At 47.4% G+C, this 10,288-nt stretch overlaps 1 protein-coding gene across 2 annotated transcripts in view; it reads left to right on the top strand.

Moving 5' to 3' along the window:
• The first annotated feature begins 292 nt into the window (after positions 1-292).
• Positions 293-10,288, top strand: part of RHPN2 (rhophilin, Rho GTPase binding protein 2) — a 29,447-nt gene continuing 19,451 nt past the window's right edge. The window contains exons 1-3 of one of the 2 annotated variants that reach the window (XM_014942424.1): positions 293-407; positions 882-979; positions 3,506-3,654. In XM_014942424.1, the coding sequence (XP_014797910.1) occupies positions 3,643-3,654 (12 nt within the window). In that variant the 5' untranslated portion in view covers positions 293-407; positions 882-979; positions 3,506-3,642. Of the gene's footprint in view, positions 408-881; positions 980-3,505; positions 3,655-5,111; positions 5,238-10,288 lie in introns of those variants that run through there. The other variant, XM_014942423.1, reaches the window with a different exon arrangement.

Here is a 10,288-nt window from a genome sequence, read left to right as displayed (position 1 = left end):
CTCAGGGCCCGCCCCTCAGGGCCCGCCCCTCAGGGCCCGCCCCTCAGGGCCCGCCCCTCAGGGCCCGCCCCTCAGGGCCCGCCCCTCAGGGCCCGCCCCTCAGGGCCCGCCCCTCAGGGCCCGCCCCTCAGGGCCCGCCCCTCAGGGCCCGCCCCTCAGGGCCCGCCCCTCAGGGCCCGCCCCTCAGGGCCCGCCCCTCAGGGCCCGCCCCTCAGGGCCCGCCCCTCAGGGCCCGCCCCTCAGGGCCCGCCCCTCAGGGCCCGCCGCCGCTCCCGGGCGCCCCTCAGGGCCCGCCGCCGCCAGCGCGGTAGCAGTGAGCCCCGGGGGAGCTGCCTGGGGCCCCGCCGGCCGGGAGAACTCCGTGAAGAAGCGTGGAAAAGGCTGCCGTGTGCCGCTCCAAGTGACCGGTGCGAAACGCCGTCTGATGTCTTTAAAAGTTGGTAACGCTAAAAAAGTTAAACACTTGGTAATCAGCAGCCGTTGGATCGACTACCGGGGGGCACCTCATGCGGCAGATCAGGCCCACTCGCACACCACCTCAGGAGAAGGAGGACAAAAATTCCGTGAAGAGATTTTATCTAAACCGAGACGTAAAGCTAACTGCACCCTGAATCAGTACAAACAGGGGAGGCGTGGAACTAATTGAATTACAGGCTTTAACAGATACGTATTCCAGTAGGAGGTGTCCCTGCCCAGGGTAGCGGCCTGGAACTCGGTGATCTTTAAGGTCCCTTCCAACTCCAACCTTTCTATGATTTTATGATACAGCAAAATCTGCCTAACCACGTTGTTTTGTGAGAAACTCGATGCTGACAGGAGTCAGTGCGAAGTCTCTGCATTTGAACCTGTAGTAAAAGAGCTTTATCCCTCTGTGCTTTCAGGTGTTTCTGCACCTCTTTGGGGAGTCTCGTATCATGAGAGAAACTTTTCCTGAGTATTTTTATACAAAGACCACGTAAGAACCAGGAAGTATTCGCCGGTAAGACCCAAGTGTTCCAAATTTGTATTTTAATTTTGTGGCTTTCCACAGCACTAGCCATGAGAAACGCACATGTCAGTTTTGATTAATTTCATTTCTCAAGCTTACATTTTACCTTAATTCACTACAAGCACAATATATTATAAATTAAAAAAAAAAAACCAAACCAACAAACCACCACCAACAACAAAAAAACCAAACCGCCAAAAACCCAAACAGAAGAACACTTCATTATGTGCTGAAGATAGTATCAATCCACAACTTTTGTAAGCAAGTACCACCAGTTTCTTGAAATCCTTGAAAATAATTCACAACATACTCTTGAGAGATCCCTGCCGTTAGCAGACAAGACTTCTGCAAATTTAATGGCTTATTGTCTAATCCACTATTTGTGTGTGTTTGTGTACACAGACCTGTTTCTTTCAAAGTGAAACTACCCGAGTTTCATGTGGTGTCAGGTTTCCATAGGAAATGTTTACACGGTTCTGTGCAGGTAGGTAGTACTCTGTTTAATTTAGGTCTCTAATTCACTTTAAAACAATATAGTAGAAGCCACAGACATTTATCTACATGCATTATCTTTTCTCATCATTACTCATTAGTAAGCAGTTAGCTAGAACATACAGTGGCAAAATGAGTTGTTAGCAGAGTTGCTGTTTCTCTTTGTTTAGGAAATAATTGTTCCTGAATAGTCAATTCTATGCGACTTCGATTTAACACACAGGCTTAAATAAACCTTTTTTGTACAATGTTAACAGAAAATCTTTTTAATATCTTGTCTGTCATGTTCAAAGAGTTGGAATAATCAAATATTGAAGTTTTCTTCCCTTTAAGGCTTTTATCAGATTAGAATTACTGCTGTATCCCAGTGGTATTTCCTTCTCCACGGTAAACTCCCTGTCCTGTTTACAGTCGTTAAACCAGGTTGACAATTGCTATTTCTAGCTGTTAAAATAGACAGTAATTCCAGCGTCTTTTGATAATTGTAATGAAACTAAAACATTAGTAGGTCAGGATAGCTTACATTTAAATTACATTTTTACCGTCATTTGGCTGGTAAAAAAAAATAATCAGCATTTTTGAATGACAGCTCAAATACTTGCCAGTACATACAGGGCTGAAATTGAGCCCTGGAGCCACAGATGGACTTCAGGCTACGATTTTCTAATACATTTTCAACATCTGCTTTTAAATTAGTGCTTCAAGAAGATCGTCTTTAAAAAGTGTCTTCCTACATCTTTTGTTTTATTCTTTAAAACCAGTTTTTCAAATAGATAACTTCTTGTTGATTAGCTTTAAGTTATGGGAGTCACTGGAACTTCAGAGTAAAAGCAGCATAGCCAATATGTAAAAGAAAGAAGCAAAACATTGATTCATTTACAGGGGTGTTACAACATGTTAACAAAAGGAAAACTAAGTACAGGGAGTATGAAAATGTAATGTTAAATACACTAGCCAGCAAAAAGAGACAAAGAGCTTGACTTCACCTCTGCCTTGTCTCACGTTCCATGGGAGCATTTCCCCAAATATTCCTCCTGCCAACACATGCCTCCTCTATCCCTTGAGGAAACAGCCACATGAAGCACAGACCTACCCCAAGGCAGTGTGTTACCTTCTACAAAGGACTAGTTTTCGTTTTTTAAAACAATGAACAACAACAACAACAACAAAAGAGGTAGGGAATGTTGTCCTGAAGTGCACAGATTTTCATCAAAAGACAAGGCATGATCTGGGAAAAGCGGTGATGATCCCGCCTGTGTTTGGCCCCACATACTGAATTCCCACCGAAATGGCAATGTCTTGTTTCCCAGAGGCTCTCCTGGCAGAGCAGGCAGGTGTCCCAGCTGTGCAACAGTGGGATTTTCTTTCCAGGAGGATGGAGCTGCAGTTCACCCCTGTCCCAGGTTGTGCACCTGAAGCGGCAGCGGTGAAACGCTACAGCTACAGTCACACCATGGCCATCCAAAGCCCTTACGCTGAGCTTGGGTACCATTTTTGTAACTTTTTTGCTATCACTCAGTAAATGACTTGCTAAGGACACCTGCTACTGGCACTTCTTACTTGCAGTTCCTGTCTGGTCACTTTTCAATTCGTCTGTCATAAAATGCAGAAGAACTTCTTTTGTTTATAAGAACAATTTCTCATTCTTTACTCTCAAACCTTTCCAACTTGAAGATCTCCTCCATCTTGTAAACAGGTAACAGTCTCAAAGCAGATTGACATCACTGTTGATACTGGGCCCCCATGCCCTCTTTTTGCCATTCATCATCTCTCTTTTTTTTCCCTCCCCAAATAAATATTTGGAAAGACTTGAGAGTGTGTGTGGGGAATAATCAGCCTATTGATCCCTTTTCCTCTCTCCTCACCTGAAACTTTCCTGCAGTGGCCAGACATTTGCTCCTTATGAACTGCACTCTTCAGAACTAGAGGGTGGTATCAGCTGGGCTGACTCGCTGCAGCTGGATTCTTTGACCCTAGAGCTACAGGCTTTCAGGGTTACTGATGAAATCTTCTCTTTCTGCTCAGAACAGAAGGTCACTGTCCAAAGCCACCAAGAGCAGGAGGAGAAACATGTAACTGTGTGTCAGATTGGAATGCACGAATGGACCTGGAGAAACTGCAGGAGCTGATGCATCCTTCTCCCTTCACACAGGATCATTAACATGTTTTTGCTGGTAAGGATGTGTCTTTTTGGGACAAAAGCTGTCTGTGGGGCAGGTGTTGCCATCCTGTAGCCACCGGGCCTCTGACATCACAAAAAAGAAGCCTTCTCTTTCCGGAGAGCAGCACCTGCCCTAAGTCAAACCAGATTCATCCCTTCAGTATGTAACAGCACACATGTCCCAGCAGGAAATGAATTTCCCAAACTGAGACCATTTCCTAGCAGCCAAACAAAGACTAAATATGGAATTTCATATATTTTCATATTTTTTCAAGGGGGGGGGGGGAGGACAAGGTTGACTGAGCAAGTGGAGTGATACAGACATAACAAATATGGCACGTGATGTGTACATGTACACAGGTATCATATTTACTATGATGTGCCTGCTGCAGGGCTGCCCAAGTTCTGGCCCCTCTGACCTCGCTGCCATGGGACAAAACCTGGGACAGCCCAAGCTCTGCCTGCTCTCAGGGGGCCATGGCCTGGGGCATCTGGCCGGTGTCTCTGTGAAGCTGCGTAGAGCCAGATAGTGCCAGTTCTGTGAAACAAAGAGGGAGATTTGCTGCAGAGATAAGATTCATTGCTTTCAATTTCAGTGCTTTAGGCACAACCTGCTGCTCTTCTTTGGGTGCAAATTCTTAAGCATTGGATGCTTTCTGGGAGATAGTACATTGTGAGTGCACCAGATCAATGAATTTACTCTCCTCTAATGTTAAAGATAAATGTCAACCAAACATCTGCATCCACACGCCCCTTTGTCTGAGTGCAGATGCTCCATGTTCCCAGCCTGTCATTACTCCACAGTGCAGCAAACCAAGCCTTCTGATTAATCCTGAGAAATGGAGAAGGTCTGCGGTACGAACACGCCTCTGTTTAGGAATTCTAATAGCAATCAAAAAGCTACAGAAAACAAGACATTTGACCAACCGGTGAGAAGAGCAGGGATGTGTTTCTGAGGGTACCTCAGGTTTTGGAATGCTCTAAGCTGCAATTTACATTCCAGGGTCAGGGAGTGCTGCTGCCCGGTCATTCCCAGCTGGGCCCTGGCACTGACGCCGTGCTGTCCCCCCCTGCCCCTTCCCAAACCACGCGTGTGCCACGTGCAGGCAGCACCACCGACACTCTCCTGAGAAACAGGGTGTGGGTCCCGCTTTCCCTATTTCTATTTAACGCGTAATTTGATACGTTCATCCAGAATCTTTCGGATTACTGGAAAAAGGGGAAAGTACTGGCGCGGGAATGAGCAGAATCGGGAAGAGCGAGGTCCCGCTGACTTCCAGAGAGACGGCGGCAGGCCCCCGCCTCCCGGTCCCCGAGCTCCGGACCCTGCTCCTGTTCTCCCTCCGATGCCCGCGCCGGGGGGCTGCGGGGCCGCGGGGCTCCCGGCGACGGGTCCGCGCTGCGGGGCGGGTCCGCTCCTCCCCGCTGCCACCGGGGGCGGAGCCGGGCGGCGCCGTGGGGCAGCGACACTTCCCGCAGGGTCGCGGCTCCCCGCAGCAGACGGACGGACGCACGGCTGGCCCGGAGATGACAGACGCGCTGCCGCCCCGCGGCTGCCCGGCGGCCGAGCCGGCGGAGGACGGCTACTTTCGGAAGGTGGGAGGCGCGGCGGCCGGCCCGGGGAGGCGGCGGGGGGGCCGTGTGTCCGGCGACACCGCCACTGTGGCGGTCCCCGTCCGCCGACTGCCGTGTCCGGGCGGAGCGCGGGGAGCCCGGTGCCTGGCAGCGCCCCGGGGCGCGGGTCCGGCTCCGCGGGGTCCCCGGCGGCCGCACCGCCGCTCTGCCCGGCTTCGCCCCGCGGGACAGGAGCGCTCGTAACTCTGCAAAATGAGCGAAATCGCACCTTTGTTTTTGTCTCCGCGCTCTCTGCTGCTCGCTCCGCGCTCGCTCTCTAGTAAACCGCGCGGTGTACCTGCGGGAGAGGTCACTGCAGTAAGACAGGGAAGTTCTTAATGAATATCTGCCCTAATTACTTTTGAGACTGAGTGGGCGTTCTGTGCCATAACCTGCACCCGAGCTTTTTCTGCACAACGCTCATTATAGTTAATTACCGTCTGTAAGGCAGCCCCGCGCTTTGCTGAGCTGGCCGGCGCCGCCGGCCGCTTTCGGGAAGCCCCGACCCAGCGCTCGCTGCTGCTGCCGCGCTCCCAGAGGGGGGTAGGGGGACGGGGGTCGGGGGGGAAGCTGGATCCGACGCCGCGAAGAGCTTATTCTACGGATAAGAGGAAAGCGAAGCCTCACCCGCCGGGTGGTCGCACAGAAACGGCCCCCGATGCGGCTCCGCTGCCGCCGGGGTACGCGGGGAGGGCACCTCGGCCTCGCTCGGTTGCGCCCGTCGCAGGCTGTTTGCTTTTTGCCCGCAGTATTTACCAAATTCATAAGCTTGCAGGAGGTTAAGCAACAGTATTGCCCTTTAGCAGAGGCACTTTGCAGCTGAAAAGAGTGAAGTTTTGTGCCAGCCATGCTGCGAGGAATCGGTCCTGCCCAATAACCAGGCAGACTGAAACAAAACTTTTACCAAAGTAAAAAGCTGTCTGGTTTCTTCATTTGAGTCATCCTACTGTAATATTTGGTGAGTAGTCACTCCTTTCCTAGTAGTCCGTCGCAGGAAATTATGAAGTGTTGCAAAGTTGTAATTTTGAGTTTTCACAGCCATGTTATCTGTGGTTCGGGGTGCTCGAAGGCTGCCTTGAGGCACGGTAGAAAAAAAATTTGACTTTTCATGAACTTGTTAAGTTAGATAAATCAACTCCTCTGCCTGTTTGTTTTTAGTGATGGGGACTAAGTGAAGTTTAATAGCCATGTTGTGCTTCATGAGTCATAAGAGGAGTATATCTTCTGCATTTAGACTTCCTAAAGGACTGAGTTTATTTTCAATTAAACTGCTTTATGTTAGGGATAAGTTCAGTGAAACAGCTTAGATCAGTGTAAACCCTTATATCCTGGAAAGGAATGAAGTTTTTCTTATATATGGGAATACTGTAAGGCCAATTTTATACCTAATCATGAGCGTCTTTCCCACTTTTGAAATACTTATATCTTAAGGCAGTAGAAAATTGATATGAATCTGATAATAAATAAATCCGGGTGAGCCAGTGTTGCAGCAAAACACTCTTTCCTTTGCTTGCTCAGATCTTTGAAAGGTTCATCCAGCTTGAAAATGTCTTTAATAAAGTTGTAAACTTCAGATCAGGCTAGATGCTCAAAGCCTTCTGTCCCTAAAATTTAGATGTAAGCAGGAAACCTGTATTCCTTGTTACACATTAGTGGAATGGTCCCAAAGATCAGAGCTTTCATTCTGACTCAGTAGTTCTAGAAGGGGGGAGGAAAGAAAAAGCAAAACAATCCAGCTCCTGGAACCTTGAACAGATACAAGCTGGAGAGCCTGGGAGATACTTCAGGCGGAGTCTGGTCAGGCCCTACGTGCTCACCTGGCACACCGGGTGACCTCATGGGGCTGGAACGGGTGACCGGGCTCTTGACGTGTGCCCATGGCTCTGCCCTCTCCCCCTGCCCCTCTGCATCGCTTTCCCCTCCCTTTTTAGATGACACTTCCTGTTTTCCTGGAAGGATTCAAGGATTGGTTTACCAGTTTTGTTGGTGCAGAATCGCATCAATTTCCAAGGCTAGTCTTCATGCTTTTAGATCAAAAGACATGTACTTAATTGTCTTTTTCCCCATGGAAAAGGCCTGTCACATTTATTCAGGCAAAATTATTTTTTCCTTAAACATATGAGATGCTTTGAGCTGGCTCGATGCCTTTTTTTTTTTTTTAAATAATATCTAGTTTTAAGGAAATGACCTGTGTGGCCACACAGGGTATATGCAACTCTATCATTGTTGCCCCTGTTCCCTTCCCCTTACATCTCCTCTCCAAAACAACCCTTTTAAACCATTTGGTTAGCTGCAACCAAACTTGTGATAAGGATTTTAGTTTTAAAAACAAAACAACAACAAAACCTTTGGTGGTGTCCTGAAGAGGATCTGGCAAGGTGAACCAGCACCTTACTTTCCATCAGAAAGAAGACAGAGCTTCTGTCTAGAACTTTTTACTCTCTGGGAGGATAGCACACCAGAGTCTGATTTTACGACTGTTCTGTTTGTCGTGACCATCACACGTGGATCACTTGTTCAGTGTATCCCGTGGTGCGTTGCCAGGGCACGTTACACCTGTGCTCCTGGTGCTGCCAGTGCTCCTGGACCATCAGCCTCGTGCGCCAACCTCCTCTGTGCCCAGTTTGACAATCTCTCCCTGTTACTGGCAGCACCCTGTGAATCACCACGTGTACCCCACCTATCCATCCCAGTTCTGCTCCCGGTCACGTTTCCTTATGAGAGAGTCTGTGGTCGGCAGAAGATAATGACGAAACTAATGATAAGAGGAAAGAACAACTTGTTTTAAAAGTAGAGCAAGGTATTTGGACAGGAAGGGTTTTTCAGCAGGCCGGTGGTGATTAAAACAGGTCTGTCCTCATGTGATGCCTCTCACCTCTGGGGAAGTTATTCTTTAAGCTTGCCATGGCTCCAGGGATTGCTTGGCCTCTCAGACCTCTTCCTGTTGTTCTAGTTACTTTGGAGTTCTTGTGGGAGAAACAACTCTCTCTTTCAAGCTGTTCTCTTTTTTTCCCCTTTTTTTCATTACAGCCCCACCCCACTAAACCAGTGTATTCTCACAAAGTAAATATCCTCAAAACCTGTCAATATACAGAACTCAGGATATTTAAAAAGCAGTACTCATCCAGCCGTGGGACCCAGTGCTTGCATGATGATTTATTAGTGGTGCTGTGCCTACCCTGGTGGTTTTTGGGGGTTGCTTTTTTAGGGTTGTTTTTTTTTTGGGGGGTGGGTAGGAGCAGAGCAAGGGAGAGATATCTGGTGAGTTCTATATACTCTCTCTTTCCCATCTTGATTTACTGCTTTGTAATACCTTGTGCAGAGTGTAACTTTTCAAATAGCCCAATCAATCAGGATGTTGCAATAAGCAATAAGAAAAGCCATAGTTTGTATTCCAAGCTTACCTTTCCTGTAGCTCTCCAGGCACCTGCATCCCATTTTCAGTGTGGCTGTTTTGAATAGCAGTCCATGTGCCACACTAGGGCAGTGCAGGAGGACAGCTAGCTTCATGAATCTTTAGATTCTGATCAGTTTAATGAAGATGCTTTCCTTTTCTCTTCCTTTTCTTAATGCTTTGGTTCCATCTGTGAGGCCAGATACTTACCTTACAGCCAAAGCTGATGATTCAGAAGAAAAGACAGTATCTATGAGTCCTCGCTGTCAGGGGAGAAGGCTAAAAACAGAAAACAAGCAGTTCCATAAATGAGGCACCAGGCTGAAAGCAGTGATAGGTATGGTAACCGGCTCGTGAATCGGCACTTCCCTAATTACCTCTCTCTCCTTCTTCTCCTTAGCTTTTGGGGTTTCTTCTGCAGGGCTTCCCCCCAGCTGTGGTTAATGTTGGTTTGGCACCAACCTGCTGTGCTGGTGCTTCCACTGGCCCTTGGCTCCTGTGACTCTCTCTAGTAGTTAGTAGCCAGGCAACCGTCAACACTGGCATTGACACAGCAGCATTTATTTGCCTATTTCTTCTCTTTCCACATGTCTGGCCAGAACAGAAACCGTGTTGCAATGATTCATACCCTGTCATGCCATATCCACTCACTGTATACAAATTCATAAAACCTAAACCTGAAGGTAGGGCTGCCTGTGAAACTGAGAATCACCTGGAACTTGGGTAGTCAAGAGACAGACATTTTTGATGAAACACTCGTTTTCATTTTGCTTAGTGAGCGGTGTGACAAGGTAGAATATTGTCTAGAAAATATGCATTTGGAATTTAATGCAATAATTAGTTCTAAAACTTTGTATTAATTTTTGGGGCCAGGCGCTTGGAACTGTAAAACACTTGTTCATGGCACAAGTAGACCAGGCTGTGGGAGACCAGATCTCCCTCCTCCCTCCCTACACTGTTTGTTGGGTTTTTTTAGCTCAGATAAAACTTCAACTATTGAAAGTATATTTGCAGTATATAGCTAAAATTTCAAAATTGAACAAGTAGAAGTGAGCAAAGATTTTTATTTCCTTATCTTCTTTCAGTACTATAATTAATATAATAATTTAGCAGGACTTAGGATCACTCCTAGAAATACTGTTGTGATTCATGCTGTTCACTATAATTGCTATTACAACCAAAGGACTTCTGTGCCTAAGTGAAATGACACACACGTTTGAATATCTGGAGGACATGGCCGTTGGCGTACACTGCTGGGCTTGACGAGCAGCACAGGTTGCGCTGGTTGGGAAGGAATGTTTTATTTTGAGTAAGAAGGCACACCCAGTTTCAACTCTGTGTCACCTTCAGACAGTGTGTGGCTCATTTTAAAAGTTGAAACAACTACTTCATGAAGCATATTTATGTAAATTTCAGATGCTTACTGTGATTACTCATCGTTTGGCAAACAGTCAGGATTTTTGTGTCTACCACAACTGCATTTCTGATATTAAAAAATACTTCTGTCTTGAAGAAAGAACTTCCTGGCATCCAAATCAAATAAAACTGCTTCTTTATTTGGGACCCACACTTCTGACAGTGATCTTCCCCTGCGGTGGGTAGTTTCTCAAGGCCTAAACTTGGAAAACCACAAGGATGC

Source organism: Calidris pugnax, unplaced genomic scaffold (assembly GCF_001431845.1).
Source record: "Calidris pugnax isolate Ruff unplaced genomic scaffold, ASM143184v1 scaffold28, whole genome shotgun sequence".
Taxonomy (NCBI): Eukaryota; Metazoa; Chordata; class Aves; order Charadriiformes; family Scolopacidae; genus Calidris; species Calidris pugnax.
The sequence above is the reverse complement of the archived record's forward strand: the minus strand, read 5'-3'. Positions and strand labels throughout refer to the sequence as shown.